General features: G+C 35.4%; 1 protein-coding gene across 3 annotated transcripts in view; it reads left to right on the forward strand.

Moving 5' to 3' along the window:
• Nucleotides 1–21,429, forward strand: part of USP25 (ubiquitin specific peptidase 25) — a 93,447-nt gene extending 72,018 nt beyond the window's left edge. Inside the window, exons 16-26 of one of the 3 annotated variants that reach the window (XM_084516730.1) lie at nt 210–438; nt 1,785–1,982; nt 3,118–3,257; nt 6,125–6,238; nt 8,135–8,230; nt 11,541–11,719; nt 12,565–12,643; nt 14,566–14,645; nt 19,331–19,454; nt 20,130–20,325; nt 20,832–21,429. In XM_084516730.1, coding sequence (XP_084372856.1) covers nt 210–438; nt 1,785–1,982; nt 3,118–3,257; nt 6,125–6,238; nt 8,135–8,230; nt 11,541–11,719; nt 12,565–12,643; nt 14,566–14,645; nt 19,331–19,454; nt 20,130–20,325; nt 20,832–21,004 — 1,608 coding nt within the window. In that variant the 3' untranslated portion in view covers nt 21,005–21,429. The remainder of the gene's footprint in view (nt 1–209; nt 439–1,784; nt 1,983–3,117; nt 3,258–6,124; nt 6,239–8,134; nt 8,231–11,540; nt 11,720–12,564; nt 12,644–14,565; nt 14,646–19,330; nt 19,455–20,129; nt 20,326–20,831) is intronic. The other 2 variants (XM_084516728.1, XM_084516729.1) reach the window with 2 other exon arrangements.
• The last annotated feature ends 306 nt before the right edge of the window (nt 21,430–21,735 follow it).

Genomic DNA, 21,735 nt, shown 5'->3' on the forward strand with positions numbered 1-21,735 from the left:
GTGACACATTATAGTAACTTAAGTAGTTCAAAGTCATTTTGCTTAGTGGTTTGCTAGTTTTACCTTTTTAGTTTGCCTCTGTGTCATATTTTCATCTTGATTTTTGTTACTTTTAACATAGCAATTATGGCGGGTAGTCAGAACTAAATGCTGACAAGAGGAGTTTGACTTTTTTTTTTACTTTTTTTTTTTTTCTTTTTTTTTTTAAGGTTCCTTATAGATTACATGCTGTGCTAGTTCATGAAGGTCAAGCTAATGCAGGACACTACTGGGCATATATTTATGACCACCATCAGAACAGATGGATGAAGTACAATGACATTTCTGTGACGAAGTCAACTTGGGAAGAGTTGGAACGGGACTCTTTTGGTGGTTACAGGAATGCCAGTGCATACTGTTTAATGTATATAAATGATAAGGAACAATACTTGATACAAGGTAATGTTATGGTTATGTTTGCAGCATGATATAGAATACCTGAGCACATTGATAAAGAAAGATTTTTTTCAGATGGATTTCCAGATTTTTGAAATGGTTTTAAGAATTACTGAAAACTCTGTAACTGTCAGTCAAATTGTTTTCACAGATGATATGATTTCTTTTCAACTTCCAGATGAATAAAGATAATGCCAGTGTTTTGGCATTATTAAGAGAGAAAAAGTAACTAAGTTGGCTAATTAGTAAACATTTTAGCCAGCTCATCACATGTTCAGTGCTTTGGAGGTGTTATCTCACTGAAGAATAGAGCAGAAATATGAAAATGCAAAAGTGACTCTTGACCTTTTAAAATTGTCACATAGCTTTTCTTCATAAGCTTCAGAACTCGAATGAACTTTACTGGAAAGATTAAAACGTGAAGCTTTGTGCAGTATATTAAAATATGAATAACTTAGCCTTCCCAACCACACATTAAACCAAAGAAATACATGGATTTTTTTTCAGGTTGTGTAGTAATATAACTACACAAAAAGGCTCAAAAGGATATGTGTGGTGAGAGTGGGAAGGCCCTTTGCAAGTTTTATAGGCTCTGTTAACAGTGGCTAGGGGACTAATTGAAAATGGCCAGATTCAGTAACAAACGGTTGAAAACTTCCATGTTCCTTTCTATACGTAGGGACAAAAAGCTAGAATGGGCATTTGTTCCATTTTTAAATGGGAACTGATATTAACCTTGACATTTCTAGACTGTCAGATTAATAGTGGACTTGCAGCCATAGGGTTTATGAGCCCTGTAGGGTGGCTGTTCCTCTAAATTGGAGGCCTGCTTGCTGGGGGGACAGTTACCACTGACTGATCCCCCAGGACTTGGTATGCTGTTACGGAGACTGTTCTCAAAGCTAAAAGGAAGGTCACTTCATGTAGATGGTGTTCTTATCAGTTGACTTTGTGCCTTCATATAGGCCCATTCTCTTTCTCATTCTCTTCTGAGGAGTTGCGTTGTTTCCAATTCCCATGGCACTAATAAAACTTTTTTTTTGGTGCAACTTTGCTTTGAATGATCAGAATCGTAGGGTGTTCATAGGCCCGAAGGCTCGTCTTTCAAAGTAGCTATGACGTGATGATGCCCAAGAATCTGTAATCAAAAGATTGAAAGAGCAATAGCAATATGTTCTAGTAGCAGAGGAGTGCCAAGCAGATGATGAGAAAAGTTAAGACAGTAAGACAGTTTGGGAGATTTGGTGTTGTATTGCATGTGTTCAGTAATTCACTTAAGGCAATTTAACATACATATCTATTTCTCAAAATTTTTCCTTTTCTGAAATGTAAATTTTATGTTACCACAGAGGAGTTTAATAAAGAAACGGGACAGATACTTCTAGGAATGGACACACTACCTTCTGATCTAAGGGATTATGTCAAGGAAGACAATAAACGTTTTGAAAAGGAACTAGAAGAATGGGATGCAGAACTTGCTCAGAAGGCACAGCAGGAAAAGTTGCTATCTCAGATTCCCAGAGCACCAGCACCCTCACCTGCTCCAGGTTAGCTTCTTCTAGCTGTTTGTAAAAGAAGTAAAAACAAAACTCATTGGTTTGGGAATATTTTTTTTTTGCCTCTTAAGAAAGGAAAAATTGTTAATTTGTGTAATCTTAAATTATAATTATTTACTTGGCCAAGGTAACTTGAAGTTTAATCTGTGTGGTTTTTTTTTTTGTTTGTTTGTTTTGTTTTGTTTTTTCATTTTTTATTTTTTCTTCTGCCTTTTTCTTCGCAGTTTTGTGCTTAGCTTTTACAAAATTCAATTATTTTTTGTTTGTTTGTTTTATTTTGTTTTGGTTTGTTGTTTTGGATTTGGCAAACTGCCTATGAGTAATATGCCTGTTTTTACACAGACTATTGTGTCTTAGGTCACATCCACTTTTTGCTCCATTTCAGAAGGTTGCACATACATTATATGAAAGGTTACATGACAGATTTGTATAGTGAAGCTGTTGTCCAGATGTTTTCTTTGTTGTATTTGAGTCATTCCGATTGAGCGTGTTTCTCTTACATGACATATAAGAACTTCATCTTCTATATATTTTGACTTCGTAAATGCTTTGAGACTAGTTTTAGTATTTTATTATTAGTAAGGGCATATACCAAATGTGTGTATGTGTGTATATATATGTGTCTGCCAAAATTTGCTCTTGTTATGATAATCAATTTTATTGCTCCCAAGTGTGGGGGAGGAGACTTTGGTATTTCCCTTAAGTCAGAAGAATATGATGTATTGATTATATTACAAAGTACAAAATATAAATGGAAGTCAAGTGGCTGTAGATTGTTCCATGTAATGGGTGTGTATACTACTAAAAGTCTAAGCAGAATCTCATCTCTGCTCTCAGTTGTCCCTCATATGATTGATAAAAACCCCTCACTCAAGCCTTAATGGGAGCCTAGACAGGACAGGGCTATTGTTCCTAATGTAAAAATATGAGTCCATTTATATGAAAGAGCTCATAATGTGCTGAGACACAGGCTGGCATAAAGTTGGATTTGTAAAGGATGTGACCTACCCTGCATCTTCTGTGTGGGTTACCTTATCTATCAGATAGTGATCCAGATAAAATTAATCAATTCAAAATTCATGCTTCTGTTAACATATGGAATTGTTATCTTATTTCTGTCACTAAGTTCAAGCAGGAGAACCAGAATATTTAGAGCAGCCATCAAGAACTGATCTTTCAAAGCACTTAAAAGAAGATTCTGTACAAGCGATCAATAAAGCTTTAGCTGAACAAGAAGATAGAGGTCCAGAAGCTATAATGGATACGGTGAGGATACTTTGAAGCTTGAAATACCTCTTTTTCTTTTATTTTGCAAGTGGAAAGGATTATAGCTGCTAAAATGGGGGAAGAAAAGCTTTGAACAAATAATTTTTGTTCTTCAGGGAATGTCCAACATTAAAAGTCCATCAGAAAGTATGTACTATGTTAATGAGCATAATAGAAGAATAACAGTATGGTAGATGTACTCTGTGTGATTCAAGTACTTGTCAAGAGTACAGTGTATCGTTCAAATGGCAATCATATGTTCATGCCCACCATCAAATAATCTTTTCAAAGCATTAGATGGTTCCATTTATTTTGAGGAGTAAACATTGACATTCCATGTAAAAGACTTGAAAAATGCTACTTCAAATATCATAATTTTTATCGGAGAAATTTGAGAATATAATTGAGTTCTCTTGAAAGATCTATGGAAATTAAAATAGCTTTCAAAAACGAGTTTTTTCTAAATATTATGGAGGGAAGCTCAAAAATGGTCAAGAAAATTTGTAATATAATAAAACTCTTAGTTCTACCCTATTCTGTAGCTTTTGTGCAAATTCAGAAGTCTATGAAAATTGTGATTAATCAGATGCATATGTTAAAATGTTTATAAGAATTAGTGTTGGGTGATACTGTTTTCATGTTGCAAATTCTGAGAAGAATTGGAGGTTAACTGCTTCATGATCTATTAGTGAAACAAATATTTAACAGTTTTTTATTTTCAGCAAATACCCTTTTTTGCTTCCCTCTAGGTATATAGATGATTATATTTGACACAAAATCAAATTCCTTTAAAGCAGTGTATTAATCTGCCTTGGAACCATATCTCTAAGGATGAAACATGCAGAATGTACGTGAAATGACAGACTGCAGTAGCTGAGATCATCTCAGTCATTTAAAAGCTTACTTTAACATAGCAAGAGTTTCAGTGACTAACATAATACCTTCTTAAGGTACCACTTGTAACCACTAGTGATATGAACAATTTAGGAATATGCAAAATTTCAAGTATAATCCTAAGTTCTGGTATGAATCCTCATAAAACAGAAGCAGCCTGGCCCCAAATAACTTTGGTGTCAACAGGAAACTCTTTTTAAAGCCTTTGAAAATGATGTGACAAGGTGTTGACCCTTACACCTGGAGTGTATTCCATCCCTCTCTCCTGTGGAGTCAGGGGAGCAGAGAAGCATACTTTCTCTGCTAAATCTAAATCAAAACCAACAAGGAAGCTAACCATCTATGAAAAGGTGCTCTGCCACTAACAATTTAGGCTGCTGCAAATTTGACTTGAGTTCTCAGAGCACAGACCAGCTAAGGGGGAGCCTGCTTTAATATGAGTTACCTCCAGCTGAGGGGGTAGCTATGATGATGTCCAAGTCATGATAAAGTGTCTTGCCTGATGCTAATCCTCTTTCTAGGGTCTGCAGGCATCCATCCTGGTGGGATGGGGAAGAATCTTACAAATCTGATTCCATGAATAAAATCTTTTTGTTTAGGCTAGGCATTTTGCACAGTCATCGGCCCTAGGGCTTTACAAGGCAGTGACTGGGAAATGTCATGGTACGCTTAGTGAAGCAGAGACGGGTCTCATTATTCCAATTATTCCAATTTCCGCTGCATTGTACTGCATCAAGGGGAATGGAATATTTAAAAGTAAAAGCAAAATAAAGAACAAACAAAACCCCCAAACCAGCAACACAAATACAAACTACAATCCCACAAAATCTCTTACTTAGAAACAAATGTTCTTCTACTGTTAAAATCTAAAGCCAATTTCCAACTAATCTGAGGGTACTCTATTGATGTTTAAAAGCTGCCCTCTGTGTAGCCAAATTTAACGTGGTGAGAACTGTGCTTCCTTCTCAGTGTATCAGCCCGCTTTAATTATTCTACTTCCATATGCATTATGACATGTAGCCACATCTCTTTCTTCCACTTTTTGTTTGTCCATTTTGGAAGAAGGAAAAACAACATCAGGACATAAAACAAACAGGACTGTAGGTTGCTCACCACATGATCATTTGTGTCCATTTTCTGACCTTTGTTCTTACTTATTTATTTATTTATCTGCACAGTCTTTCTTTGTATTTATACAATGCTGTGTGTAAATAGATACTATGTGTTTCTGAATCTTTATTTTAAAAGAAAGCCATTGTAATAACTGGAGAACAGCAGCACAGCATTCTTTCTGTACTCTGTGATTGCTTAGATTAGAGAGAAGGTTGAAGTTCTGCAAGTGTTGTAAACCGGTGATTATAAAATGACAGACTGCAGTAGCTGAGATCATCTCAGTTGTTTAAAAGCTTACTTCAACGTAACAAGAGTTTCAGTGACTAACATAATCTTCCCTTGGTTTTAAGTGTAATTATTAAAAAAAAAAAAAAAAAAAAGCCTGGTGAGTTTAATGCACCTTCAAATATTCTTTCAAATACCTTAATTGCTAGAGGCCTTTTTCCATTTTTTTTTCAGTGCATCAGAAAATCTTAGCCTTTGGCTTGCTGCCATCCCTTAGTATGAATTCTTCAGATATCTCAATTATATTTCACCCAAAATTACTAAATATATGAAAAGAAACAGTGGTTCACAGACTCCACGTTTGACAACTGCTTTAAATTTGTAATACTGGCATACTAGCCTATGAAGATGTAATTAGTGAATGAAACCTTTTTGTAAAATTATGCCCGAATTTTAAAATGTACTGCTTAAAGTAAAGTATGAGTAATTAGAGAATATAAGTGACATATATCATTTTTTCAGAACTTCAGCAGTGTGCTTGATTTTACTCAATCAGCTTGTTAGTTTGCGTCTCGGATTTTCTCTATTTTGTGATTCCCCTCCCCACACGTACTGATAATGATTTTCTTCTGCAGAGCTCTGATAATGCCCCAGCTCCACCAGCTCCTAACCAGCGAGTTGTAGAGGTGGCGATCCCTGATGTAGGGACTTTTGTGATTGAGTCAGAGGAGGGGGGTTATGACGATGAGGTACATTTGATTGCAATTGTGTGCACCGCTCCTACTCGGTGCTTTCTTGTGCTGCCTGATGAGAATTTTTGGCATGTTTGCACATTGTGACACCTAACAGATTTCTGCATAACTAAATGCTTAGCAGTTTGTAACCGTAACAATGTCTTAATTTGTGATGAAGTATGAAAAGAAAGCACAAGCTACTCTAATTGGGCACGCTTTGCATGGTACTGTTTACACTGGAGGTATATTTGTCTTTTTAGCTGTGGAAGCTGAATGTTTGTGTCAGGTCAGGTAGCCTTTGAAATGCTGGTGATAGACTGTGGACCACTACATTCTTTTTAAAAAATGTCAGGATAGCGAGTGATGTTCTTAATGTTTGTGCTTTCTTGTCAGTCCAATAAAGCTAATGTTCAAATCCAATCTCTTATTTGCTCAGGTTAAGCTTTTTAGACTCCAAGGATTAAGTTATCCATGGAAATACCCTGAAACTGATATATATGGCTGTAGGAAGTGACTATTTCCAAAGCTTAATTAAAATAAATAAATAAAATTGTTTTTTCCCAATTCAGGCACAGGGTGGGAGAGTACCTGGTACTACTTGAGGAACAGATGCTAGACCCATGTTAACCCAGGAGACAATATTTTCTTCTGGCTGATTTTGGCAACAGAAAGCAGCACTGCCAGGGCATCAAACTGTTTTGCCTTGACAATGCTTATTCCATCTTAGTTTTGGCTGGGGATAGAGTTGGTGTAGCCCGTATTCTCAGGTATCTGGGCACGTGTTATAGGTAGGCTGCAGGGAGCTTTCGCTTCCCTGCGCAAATGGGTATGTCTGTTCATTCTGCCTGTATGAGCACTAGTGATGGGGAGTGTGGGATGGGGAATAAAACAATTTAAATGACATCTCACTGAGTTTGGTTTTCCACCAATGTGCAGTCTCCACCTTTAAAGATGGGAAGATTTAGCTTCACCTAATGACCTGCCTTTTTTAATTATTATTTTGGGCATTGTTGCCCACATGCCACTGCTTTTTCTAGAGGATGCTAACTTTATTCCTCATTTGCCTTTTTCTTTTGTAAGCATATTTGTATTTTTAAGGCTGTTTTTATGTTTCGGGAGACTCTTCTGGGGAGTTTAGGGCTCTTCATCTTCTGTCCTTAAAGGCCAGCTTTTGTTGCTGTGCCAGTGGGGGTGCTAGCTAGACCTTGGGCAGGGAGGGAGGAGTGTTTTGCCTTGCTCACAGATAACAGAGGGGAAAGGCCTTTCTGGGTAACCTAAAAGTATCAAATTGTTTGTATATAATTGATGTGATTAGCAGTGAGATGTGTGTGTTATGTTTGGTGTTGTGTTTGTTAAATGTTTTGGGTTTAATTTTAAGTATTCGTCAGCAAATGCTTTGGGGACCAATTGTATTTGCAGCATTTGGGTCCCTGACTTTGGTGTTGAAATATGTATAAAATACAAGCAGTGTAGTTTATTATATTTTTAGTATAGTATATATAAAGTGTGATTGGGTGATTTTTTGTATTTGTAACAGTTTATTTTACCCTTTGGTAGCCGTGAGTTCTTGAGGTAGCACTCCATCCGTACACAATTTCTGATGGATGCTAATGCTGAATGATGCATGTTCCTTTTCTGGGAAGTTTTGACCATGTGATTTTTAAATTGTATTTGACACAACTGTTCAGTTTTTGTTAAGCTTCCTTTAACCATATTTTGTCGTGGTAAACATATTTACACGTGCCGTGATTGATTTGCAGAATAAGCACAACAGATCTTGTATTGAAAGTGCCATTTCAATGTATGCATGCATTAAGTTGCTTTTTATCTTGCATGAGACTAAAAGCATATTGAATTTAATCATTAAAATATTAATCATTCCAAACTTTTACCTTAAATCCCTTATGGCAGGTCATGCTGACCCCGAACATGCAAGGTATTATCATGGCTATAGGTAAAGCCAGGAATGTTTATGACAGGTGTGGGCCAGAAGCAGGGTTCTTTAAGGTACAACTAACATTTTCAACTTTTTCTCCTCTGACTTGTTAGACATACCTTCTCACCCCACCCTTTGTGTATTAAGACTGTTCCAGCATTTATAAGTGCTCTTCTATGGCATCAGTCCTCCATTTAGATATTTCTAAATGATATACTTTTTTAGGAAGAAATATCTATAGCTGTTTCAATCTTGATTTAGTAGTATGCTCCCTTGATATTAGTAAAGTATATACCTTCATGCATTTTACCTTTTAAATATTAGTAGCAAATAACCTGAAACCTGGATTTGTAATCAATAAGAATATGTATTTTTTCCCAATTCATAAAAGCATGCCTTCACTAGGCTGTTTGGGACATTGGTGTTTTCATTCAGGGACTTCAGACTTTAGTTATTTGTTTATTTCAAAGAAATGTTCTTGTTTTGTCTTCCTTAAAAGATTTTTAGTAAATCCAAATCACTTTCTTTTGTTTAACTTCGTTAATGTCAATATTGTTTATGCAGTATTTTATTACTAGGAATTGGATGGTAGGCTCTTTGTGGTTGTTAGTCTTCAGTATGATACCAGATTGAAAAAAATACATCAGTTTTCTTAAATGCACAAATTTCGGAGCATTTCTAGCTCATAGTCTTTTGAATTAATTTTCAGAGTATTAGCAAGGGAATTACTTTGACATGATGTAAAATCCTCTCAAACAAGATTTTTATGGGTGGTGATGTGGGGGAGAGTTTCTTGCTTGCCTTTGAGTAGCGTTCTGTTTCCTACTTAATTTTTATGGCTCAGTTACACTGAAAGGAAACATTAAAAATACAAAAATAAAGCAAAACAAAAAACTTTTTAGCCTCTTGGTAAGGAAATCAAAATCTCGTGTTCTTTTGTTTATTTATTTATTTATTTTTAAATAGATATTTTGACAAGTGTTATGACCATCTGTAGTATGCATCTGCACTCAGGCAACAGAGAGACACCTGCCATAGCCTTTGTTTAATGAAATACATTTTGTTTGTGATTCAGTGTCGTGTTTTCAAATTTATCACTTAATGAAAAGCTTCATTTTTTAATTAAAAAAAAAGTGCTCATTTGATCAAATCAAACTTTTTACCAGAAAGGTTAATTACATTAATATATTCTTTAAAATGTGACGAGTATTTTGATGAGTTTAAAAACAAAACAGGAATTCTGATTAAAAATAAAATAAAAATATTTATTTATTAGGAATTATCAAAGAAATGCTCAGTTTTTTGTTTTTTTTTTTTACTTTTTACTTTTGATGCTTAAACATTTTTATGTCAACATGGGGGGGAGAGGCAAGAACTGTCTTTGAGAAAATGTTGTTAAAGCTAAATTATTGGAGGGTAGGAAAGTCTCCCTTCTCATATCCTGCTGACTAATGTTAGAAGCAACTTAGAACTGGTGGAACATGTTTTGTTTTTTGAGTAATACATTAGTATGGATGTTTGTGGATGAAGTGATTCTACTTAGTACCATATTTTGTATTTTGAAATGTAACAGGTGAAATCCCGTTTTACTGTAGAAGCTTCTATGATATTTCTTATATTCTGTTTTTTCATTTTTTTTTTTTTTTAATATAAAATTATCGTTTATAAAAGATTGTGGTTATTTTCTATGATGTCCTTTTTTTGGTGTAATGCAGGTAGAACCTGTTTGATACGAGTTGTTGTTACTGCCAAAGTTTGATTCCCTCTTTAGATCTCAGACTTCAGACATAACTAACACAAACCAATTAGGACGTTTATTGATCAATGACCTTGTACTGTCATCCTTCTCTAAACTTTATAGGCAGTTCCTTGTAGTATGTTTGCCTTAAGATCTTTATATATAACGTTCTCTGTGAGAAAAGTAAAGCTTATGAAATTTCTTTCTACCACCCCTTTTTCCCATATTCAGTTTAAAGAAATAGTGTTGATTTTCCTTTGCATATAGGATTAATGAATCTATAGCACAGCATTTTAAATTTTGCTTAATTTGTATATGAAAATCTAAGTTTTATGTTGAATTTTTCCTGTTTCTAAATAATTCTCTGAAGAATCAAATGCAAAATAGCAATTGCTTTTTGCTTCTAGCCTACCCCACTAAAGAGGGTTTAATTGCATAGTTATCTGTGTTGGCTTGCTAATGGTAGAATGTCATATCTAAGATAATAAAAACTCTATCTGTGGCTTTTGATATGTATTGGTTCTCCCAAACCTCCTTTTTAACGCTAATGCATATGATTAGTAATTAAAAATGTTAATGCAGAACTTTTCTTAAGTTTTAAGGTTCTCCACGTATTATCTGTTTAGGCTGGTATGAATAGTATCCCACCCATGTGTTTAGTCTTGAATCACAAGGTTTCTTGGTAGAGAACAGCAGCCCAAATTTCCAAGAGTTAAACATCAAGAAAATGCTGCTGGTGCTGCTAGGTATTTTAATTTTAAGGAATTTGGAATATTAAACAGGGTATTTTTCTGGATGGTTTGGAGCTTTATTTTGGCTGTATATCGCATCAAAACTGCTTATGCATTAACTTATGTTTCAAGTTGATAAGTAGTGTTAGCCAGCAATTTGATCACCTCTATATTTTGAGACAGAAATTACAGAACACACTAAGATTTGTCACCATTTTTTTTCTTGTTACTCTTGTTCATGCTGTATAGTTTCAGTGAGTAAAATCTAACGAAGATAACAGATGTGGTTCATTAAAATCTAATATGCTGACAAACTAAACACTTCTGATGACCTCTAAAGTTTATCTAAAATATTCAGTGAGGAGTCTGTCCTGCCCTATAGGAGGCTGATACTAATCATATTAAAGTGTTTTCTTTAGAGATCATACAGTTTGATTTTTGTTGTACATCATTTTCCATTCTGACATAACGTTTTCAAAATCATACATGTTCATTGAACTTTATGTAGATTGTGTTTTATTTATGTATTTGCATTTCAACCATATATTAGAGGTAGTTTTTGACCTTAAGAGATTTTAGAAAATTTAATTCAGTAAAATGTCTGAAATATACTGTTTTTAGATTGTACGTGCTTAAAGCAGCCACTGTAGAGATTGGATAAAACTTCACTCAGGGAGATGTAGAGCAACACTGGGATTGTTTCTGAAATAAAGGTCTACCTGGGTTTTTGTCAGCTTTAGGTAGGGAACAACCTTATATTTGTCTGTTTTTTTTTTTTGTAATTTAGACTTGGTGGGTGGGATTGTTAAAAATGATTTTGTAGCCAAGTGTCCATGGGAATTATTCTGTTAATGCTGGTGAAGTTTGAGTTAAAAGCGAAAAAGAATAATATATATTTTTAAAATTATTTAGGCAATTAAATTGGAATATGCACGACTGCTAAAATTAGCCCAGGAGGATCCACCACCTGAATGTGATTATCGTTTGCGCCATGCAATTGTTTACTTCATCCAAAACCAGGCACCAAAGAAGATAATTGAGAGAACGTTACTGGAGCAGTTTGGAGATCATAATCTTAGCTTTGATGAAAGGTAATAAGAGCAGCATGTCTCACTTCCTGTGCCTGTGAGTGTTCTGTGATGTGTAGAGATGCTCCTTTATGTTCAGATAGGGTGTGTAATAGAGGTAAGAGCGGTGTGTGTGCATTTGGCTTCATCCACTAGTTAATAACTTGAAAATATAAAATGTATGGAAGAACAATTTTATATATATAAAAAAAAAATCTTTATTAAAATATCTATTAAAAAGAATAAACAAGAAGTTAGGTTTTTATTGGTATGAAGAATGCTCAGTGTTGCTCATGATTGCACACAGTTCACCATACCTTGTTTTGAAACACTGAAATGAAATCTGTATTTCTTCAGTGGCCTAAAGGCCAGCAATAGAGAGCCAAGTCTTAAAATGGGACACCGGAATAGATGGATAACTTATCTGAAAACAAGACCATTTCTCTTACACTTGAAATTCCATATATTCACTTATTTAAAACATAAAAATTGAAATGCAGAGAATGTTAGTCTGATTTCTGCATATTGACAGCTGTAAAATCTCTGAATCCAATCCTCTAATTTTACTTTGGCAAAATAAACATAGGGAAGCTTCAAGCCACCTGAAATTTAAATTAGAAAGAAAAACTAAGTAATGTGACAATTTAGCAAAATAAAAGAAGTAATTCTTAAATAGCATAGGTAGTCATCACATGTACTTCAAAAGTATGCCTTCCACTGCTGATTCTATGGTGCATATTGTAAAGCACATTTTCCATAGTGTTTCTGTACTGTTGCATAAGGCTATAGCCTATGAGGTTGCTGTGTTTTTATGGATAATATCCTTTGCAAATTTCCATCTTTCGTGATTTCTTGTTGCTTTTCATAAGGTGCCGTAACATAATGAAGGTTGCTCAAGCTAAGCTTGAAATGATAAAACCAGATGAAGTAAACATGGAAGAATATGAGGTCAGTATTTCTTATGCTGTAAATTAAACTGTAACGTGAAATAACTATCAATAATCAGAATTTATCTTAACACATTTCTTACACTGAGAAGTTGAAACTAGTTACCGAAACACCATTTATTTGCAGGAAACCTGATCTGACCAGTTGATCTAAAGCTTTTTTTTCTTCCACATCTGTAATTCCAAGGTCAGATATGACTTTAGCCACAGATAAACATCATATTTGAGCCTGTCCTTACTCCTTAACATGTCTTGATGTCACTAGCAGTATTTCATAATTTAGCACCATGTAGCACCAACTGTCTAGTCAGAAAGTGCTGGCAGTGAAGGAGTGAAAGTAGTCTTAAAGCCAACCTTATGCATCTCTAGAAATGGGTCACAGACATCAGGGTCACATTTGTGCTTTTCCTCCAGCTGTTTTTGTGACTATTCCCATTCTTTTATTAGCACCAGGTTCTTTTCATTTGCCGAGACCATGCATAACCAGCTTATGCATTTAATTTTTCCTTCTGTGCTACCTACAAAAACTTTGAAAGAAGAAAGGAGCAAATCCCAAATACTAAAGAATCACGACTTATATTTGCCAAAGTACTTCATCTCATATATAAAGCTAATTCTGTAGCTGGTTTTACATCAGCTTCAAGTCTGCATGATACTCTTCGTTAAGGCCTCTGAACAGTGGATATTTATATCCTAGGCAGCTTCCAGTGCACCACTTAAACCTCATTGTTATGCTTGAAAGTCCCAACAGCTTGTTCAGAAGGACTATCTATGGGAGTAATCTTCCCTTCAACAAACCAAGTGAAAAATATTTACTTGTCATTTCTGTTTACCAGGTTTAGGACTTACGGGAAATGCTACTACATTTAAATGCCCTCTCCACGGTGAGGGGAAGGGACTCTCATAGTAAGGTTTCTGTTGCATTTTTTTGGCTGTGCAAGGCTCAGTTTCTTACTATTTTCTGAACGGCCTTGCCACAGAAACCAATACAGTTACACAAGTAGAATAACAATCCTGGACGTAGCTTTAAGTGAGGGGGTGAGGGAGATCTTCTGTTCCCCTGCAGATATATGTCGCCTTTTTAGCTCTTGAGGCAGATATCTTCGGAGAAACTACAAACTTGTATCACAATTTGTCCTGTATAGGGAGTTGTCATTTCATGGAACCTTTCTCATGCTCTTTGTATTGAATCTTTAAGTGGCTATGTATTATGGTATTTTTTCACTTATTTAATCTTTAACGTGCAACTGAAAGTTGGCTGCTAAATGAATGCGAGAAAAATACCTTTCTCCCTTAGAGCATTTTTTCTTGTAAAGTGTATCAGTAGTCACTTTGTATAAAATGGTGATGTAGGAAATAAATGTTGTGCTCCAATGTAAACATCTCCATGGTCTGAAGTACTCAACAAGACACTTTGGATTTTTATCCCTTACAAATAAATGTATTCAGGCTTTTTCTCTGTCTTTCTTACACTGAAATTTAAACTTAATTTTAGTGCATAAAAATGCTTTCTAACCCTTTCTGAGTAAATAACTGAGTCTAATATAGGGAAGAAAAGTGGCTATTAGCCTCTTAGTTGTTTTGTTTTTGTTTTGTTTTGTTTTGTTTTGTTTTGTTTTTGGGGGGGGGCACGGACGACACAATTCCCATAATTCTGACTGTGGTTCTCCAAAAATGCCTTGTGTTCTTTTCAATTCAAATGGCAATATATTCTGTTTGAAGAAAAAAAAAATCTCATCTAGAAATATTTTAGGAATTTAAGAATCTTATTTTCATTGAGGGAGGGGGGATTCAGACTGACTTTTCCCACATGCCAGCTTACTAGAATTCCTAATCACTTAATGTAAATGTTCAGCACTTAAGTGTGTAAAATTGTATTTCATGTTTGTGGATGAAATTCTATATACCCTTTCTTATATGCAGAGATGGCATCAAGACTATAGAAATTTCAGGGAAACAACCATGTTTCTCATGGTAGGATTGGAGTTTTTCCAAAAAAAGAGGTAAGTGGTAGTATAGAACTCAAATGTGGTAGAACAATCTGAAGGCAAAATGTGACATTGATAAAGTAAAACAATTATTAAGAATTGTTTAATATATTCTTAATTTTATTTACAATTTACTCAGTTCATTAATTTCTTCAGTCTCACGTTTTCCTCAGTTTCACTCAACCTTCTACTTTTAATCTCCATTTCTTTGCACCTTATCAAACAATGGACTCTTTTCAGTGTCCCCACATGCACTTGTATTCCTCATTCTCTCCTACTCTGAGTGCTGTGGGTATCCCTCAAACATAAAAATCTTTATTCTCTGGCATCACATGTGCACATATATCTATCTGCTTTTATCAGTAATCACTGCTAGTCAAATCCCTATATTATCTTGTCTTTTTATTGGGATTCCCAGAGAAGCAAAATTTTGCCTCGTGTGTTTGTCTGAGCCAAAATGCCACTCATGATGGGCTTTAAAGATCAGGCAAAAAAAAAAAAAAAAAGAACCACCTGTTTGAGGAAAATTATCACACGTTATTATCATAGTTATAGCTGATTCTTCTTAGCTCTGTGTGTCAATGTTAATTCATTCCCTTCTCTTTTCTTACCAACCCAGAAACTATATCAAACTGGTGACATTAATGTATTTAATGCATTACAGCAAAAACTTATACTGTGATCAACTACATGTAGCAAGGGTGGAAATAACAGTGGAAATATAATGCCTCAAAGTATTTTACAGGAGAGAGTCTTTGAAAAAGCATTGTTCAAAAACTACCTCTTCCTCCCATCCCCAATCAAGGGCCGGGGAGGAAGGCGCTAGCAGAAAAATATTCAGTAGCTGACATCTGTTGTGTTAAAATTGAACTATCACGTGATAAAAATGTTTAATTGTGAAAAAAATTTGTTGCCAATCACTGATTTTCATAACACAATATGTAGGGGAACCAAATTTAGTTTGTTGACTCTATGTTGTGCAGGAAATTGCTTCATATTTCTCTTTCTTGTCCTGTATGCTCCCAGTGAAAAAAGGCCCAAACAAAAAAGATAATTAAATACTACTTATCTCTCTTGCAAGCTATGTTTTTATGTAGTGGCTAACAAAATGAGCTCATAACCTTGTTTTTGCACCATCTAATAAATAGAACATTCACTAATACTCTAAATTAGCATATACTACTTTGCTAGTATTGAACAGCTTGTATACAAAGTTTGGTCAGAAGATTGCGTGATTTTTTTGAACAAATAATCAGTCTGATATTGCTGGATGCCTTAAAGGGGCAAAAATATCACAGCTATCAGTGTGATACATAGGAATCCTCCTTGATTTCCTTGGAAATGGTGCATACTCTGAGCTTAAAGTTCCTCAAGTACCTTGGCATCGGGACTCCAGGATGGCAGCTTTAATTGGAAAATTGCAGTGTTTTCACTAATCCGGTTCTTACTGTAATATATTCTGATTGGGATCAGGGAGGGAAACACAGGTTTCTCTTTATTCTGAACAGTATTTTTGGTATGGCTACCTAGTTGATTGGCATATTTAGGGTGAGGTATTTTTTACCAAACATCTTCATAATTTAGAAAACAAGTGTTTAACGACTAGTCTTAGATTCGTGTGTTGGTAAGAAATTAAAATTTATCAGACTCATCTAACATCCATTAAGTGTAGTGTTCATTCCTTTTGGCAATAAATGCCATTTCATAAATGCTTCAAGTGGTATTTAATACAACGACACAAAGATTAGAGTTGAGCATGCTTAGAGAGTGGGTGAGAATCTGGGTATCCACTGGCTGACTTTAAAGGCATCTATTGCAATTACACTCCTGTGTTTTCCAAATGGCTGAGGTATTTTTTGAAGTTCACATCCTGTACGCTCTAGAGATCAATGCTAATGATCTATGTGGTCGTTAGCATTATGGTCATTAGGTCAATGCTAATTTTCAATATTCTGAAAACAAGACTAAATTGATGGACTCTTCTGATCTCCTTTCAATATTCCCTTAACTCTTAAATCATAAAAATGTAACTTTAAAAATATTTATGAAAAAATAGACTTCCATAATTGAAACATGACTGTCATTAACAGGACTGTCTTGAGGCTTTTTTCAGAAACCTGCTTCCCTCAGTTGACCAACTTTTCTTGTTTTAAGTAACACTAATTAATAGCTTGCAGCACGCAGTCTCTAGATGGAGCCAAAAATTGGCCTTTACCCAGTTAGTCTGATTTTCTTACCAGTGCTTTGTGGAGCAAACACAAAATGCAGTTTGTCATGCCTTCTACTCCCTTCATGCTGGTAGCTTACATTTAGAGGTCTTGGTGTCGGAGTGCTGAGCATGGAAGGCTGCACTTGAAGGTTAAGGAAACAGGCACTTACTACTTCTGAAAATCACCTGGAGCTTGGTTTTAGCTGAGTACTGAGAAGTCATGCCTACTTTCAGAGTTCAGTCATGATCCCTTATGGTGGTTGACAAGGCATTCTTTTCACAGCAGATGAAGATCTAAAGGGTCTTTAAGGTGTACTTTCTCTGATTGTACTGTAGAGTAGGAATCTGCTATGGATGAGATGAATGTAGTCAGCTAATGAACCTTGGCAGGAGTTTTACTCGCAGTTTATTCTTGTGGCAGTGACTGAAAAGTGAACAAACTGTAGACCTCAGCAGTTGGATTTTAAGTTTCTGGAAGCACAGTATGTTTTTTCAGCTTTGGCAGCAGTTCTTTTTTGAAAGCAGCATTAACATTTAGTTTAACCATACCTGTGCTTCCTGCACCTTTTCCAAAGTCTATACCCAGTGAGCTCCATAACTCTGTGAGCAGCTTTACTAATTTTAAAGGCAGAGAGATTAAGTTCAGGCTTCATAGACTGGAGCTTATATGCGCTTTATATGTGAAAAGGTAGCATCCGTTTGCTTAACTTAAATCGTAGTAATATTCCTCAGAGGCTCAAGACACAGAAGGCCTCTGAGCTTGGCTTTACAGTAATGATGATTTAAAATGACTTAACGTTGCTGTTAGATAGCACTGTTGCTGGTTCGGGGAACAATCATGCAACTAGAGGACAAAGCAGGAACAGACAGATTAGGAGATAAGGCCGCTGCCAGGAGCAAGTTTCTAATTTGGATCAACTGAGTTGTTGATGCTGTTAATTCAACCTGTGGTTTCACAAGTAACTGAACCAAGAATGGAAAGGGAGAAAAGGTCCCACTCCTCTGGCTTTGTATCTTGCAATCCCAGTTCCTTGCGGTAGTATTGTGCAATATGTCCCTGTCCTCCTACATTAACTTTTGTGCTGTCCAGTCACTTGTGTTGGAGGTTACTGCTCTGTAGAGTTTTCATGGACAGGAGAAATGGACTTGAGAAGAGGGCAGTAGGACTTGTTACTTTAATGAAAAAAATTGTATTTTGAGGACAAGAAAGTAGAGAATAGTGACTGTATATATGTAACACATTACTCAAGTAGGAAATATTTAGGATTGCAAGAAACTGTGATGGAATGGCCTTTTCATGGTGGAAAAAATAACTTCACAGTAGATTCTGAAATTCTGGTGTTGGGGTTCATCTTGTTTTTCCAAGCAGAGATATTTGAAGGTGAAGCTTTCAGTAGCCATTGCTATTGCAAGTAACCTTTTCCCTTCTTTTTATGTTGTCTTGTTGGGAGGCCTTATGTAAGTCTTGAGTTTGATTACTTTAGAAAATTCTGACTTGTATTTTTCATGTATCCTGTATGCTTTGTGTTCTCACATATAATTTTTAGCCACTTCTACTAGTTTGGTGTTTTGGTAGTTTAAGCCCTAACCTTGACCTTCCATTTTTCACTAGGAGTGCATAACGTACTATTCCTCTAACACTCCATTAGAAAACTTCTCTATGTTACTCTAGTTGTTTGAACAAAGTAAGATTTCTAATTGCTTGTTTTTAGGATAGTTGCCTAACTTTTTTCAGTGTCTGTCTATCATAACTGGCTTTCTGCAAATCAGAGAATTAATGCTTTAAGGTGTTTGCTGAAAATGGTATGCAGCAGTGTGAAGGGAGATTATTAACTGGAGCATCATGAGATCTCTGATTATTAATTATTAGGTTCTTAGATCCTCTGTTACTCATTCTTTACCGATTAAGAATGTATTTATTTTCTGCATTTAGAGTAAAGGCAGAAGTGCCAATAGAGTGCTGATATTTCTGATTTTGAAATGCTGTTGTGGCTTCTTCCATCACTTTAGATTTCGGTAGTCCAGAAAAACTTAACGTTAGTGAGACTAAAATTTCACAGTTTATTTCTGGAAATAATTTGATGGCTTTAATTCTTATTTGCTAAGGCATAAAATACTATCAAGATAATAGCAGCAGCAGATCAAATCTGATGTGACATAAATGCATGCAGGAAAAAAAAGTTTTCTTGTATACCCAAGGCTAATCCAAAGCCATTTATGAAGTGAGTGAAACAATACAGATTTATTTCAGTGAGCTTTGGATCACACTTCATGTACAAGTGTTCTAAACTGATAATAAAATACATTGTTCTAATGTGCAAAAAGAAGAAAATGTCTATTAAAAAAACAACATAATGAAAAGATGGGTGGGGAGGTGAGGTTTTACATTCAAATGAGTAAGTTACCTATCCTTGAAGAGCACAGTAGTTAACTTGAAACAGGTGGTACCTGGATTTGCATCTAATTATTTTGTTTCTTTACTTTGCTTTAGCTATATGGAAGCCTTGCTCTACCTTATCTATGCTTACCAGAATAACAAAGAACTCTTGTCCAAAGGCCCATACAGAGGGCATGATGAAGAGCTGATATCTCACTACAGACGAGAATGTTTGCTAGTAAGTGAAGGGTGAAGTATGTCTCAAAAGTTGGATTTGCTGCATATCTTTAACAAAATGAGCTAGTAGACAGTGTTGCCATAATTTAAAAACAAAACAAAACCACCTTTCATTAACAAATTAATACTTCGAACTTGTGTAGGAAAAAAATGAAAGGAAGAAATGTATGTAGTAAGCATTAAAAACGTATTACTTTTTTTTTTTTTTTGTATAATCAGTTTCTTTATCATTGTAAAAAGTGTGCTTGCGGACATTGTGTCTGGTCTAGGTAGGAACAGCAGTTGACACTGTTGGTGGGTGAACTTGCAACATCACCACAGTTGGACAGGGACACAAATATTAGAAAAAAGTTTCCATCAGGAAGTGAGGTTTTTTTCCTTGATTGTGTCACTTTTTTTTTTTTAGCAATGGTGAAAAGAGGCAAGAGCAGGTGATAGGACCTCAGTCTTTAAAAAGAGCAGCTGCAAAGGTTCTGTTGGCAGGTATCAATCAAAGTGGCCTGAGGAATAGCGAAAAATCAAATGGTTTCATAGAGTATATTTATTGTTGCTGTGAATGTTAAAGCTCAACTGTTGTTATTGCAAATTTGCCCTAAGAAAATCAAAAACTGCTGCATGGTAAAATGTGAAATGCTGTATACTTAAAGGCTTTCCTTTTTTGTGGTGGTACATGAAGAAACTAAATGAACATGCTGCAGCACTGTTTGAATCAGGAGATGATCAGGAAGTAAATAATGGCCTGATCATTATGAATGAGCTTATTGTCCCATGTTTGCCATTACTACTGGTGGATGAGATGGAAGAAAAAGATATTGTTGCCGTGGAAGATATGAGAAACCGTTGGTGTTCATATCTTGGACAAGAAATGGAACGTAAGTAATTTATTTTTTAAGGTAAAAGGCTCTTAAGTGCTCCTGATTTATTTATTTTTTAGAATGTGTTGGTTTTGATGTCTTGAACTGACCCTATATATTTTGTGTCTTGGTAAAATATTTTGAAATACCCTCACTCTTGAATAATCCTGCACACTTTTAAATGAAGAGTAGTTTTTCCATATGTAATAATGGGGTACTGCAATATTTTCCATATATAGCAATGCCCTTAAAGGAAAGATGTCTTGCTTTATTTTATTTATTTATTTATTTTAAAGTGGAAAAACATTTATGCTGATAGACCATTTGAAGGGGCATTTATGTTAAGGTCTTGCTAGGAACCAGTATGTCCTAGTAATTGCTGGAGCACCTGAAGAAAGTGAATTATTGCAAGTAACACCTCCTGTTCCCACCCGGGGAGGGGAGAGTTAGTTTGGGGCAGAAAGAGGAAAATTTCACCTGCAGATATAAAAGTTCATGGTTGTTTTTCTTATTTTTATTTGCAGCTAACTTGCAAGAAAAGCTGACAGATTTCCTGCCAAAACTGCTAGATTGTTCTACAGAGATTAAAGGTTTCAATGACCCGCCAAAGTTACCCTCCTACTCCACACATGAACTGTGTGAAAGATATGCCCGAATCATGATGTCACTCAGTCGAACTCCAGCTGATGGAAGATAAATTCTGCAGCCTTCCTGAGCACATTGTATAAACTTTTTTAGTTCTTAAACCTTGCCTTCCTGTCACAGGGTTTGCTTGTTGCTGCTATAGTTTTTAACTTTTTTTTATTTTAATAACTGCAAAAGAGAAATGACTGTACAAACTTTAGCAAGACTGCAAACAATTAAAGCTGAGAATCGCATGGCGCTCAGTCGTTTCAACCAGAATTGATGCAACATGCAAGTCTGATCATTATGGCAAAACTGCTTTTTTGCCACTTATCTGTTACAGTATTACTTTGCTTTTATCTTAAGATCCTTTACTTTATCAACAGCTGTCTGGATCATTTTGTGACTGCAACTACTTTAAGTGTCCAGTGCTGTGTAAATACATGGTACTCGGTAGCTTGTAAATGAAATGAAAGAATAAAGTTTTATTTATGGCTACTTCTGTGTTTGTAAGCAAATACCTTGTGTATTAGTGTAAATACGGGTATTTTTAGAAGAGAGACAGTATGACAGACAGTATATTGGTGGGTAACTCAATTTTGTAGACAAGGTTCTTCAGGATTTATGGCCAGTTTAGTTGCAGGTAGTCAAAGATTACTGTATGTGAATATATTGAATACCTGTCACGGTATTATACACTGTTTTTTTTTGTATATTCTTTTCTGATCTGTGTGATACTGCACCTGAACACTTTGGCTTGTGTGTGGCCATGCCACATCTGTACTGATGGCAAGGACTGGCTTC

This window comes from Aythya ferina (assembly GCF_964211825.1).
Source record: "Aythya ferina genome assembly, chromosome: 1".
Taxonomy (NCBI): domain Eukaryota; kingdom Metazoa; phylum Chordata; class Aves; order Anseriformes; family Anatidae; genus Aythya; species Aythya ferina.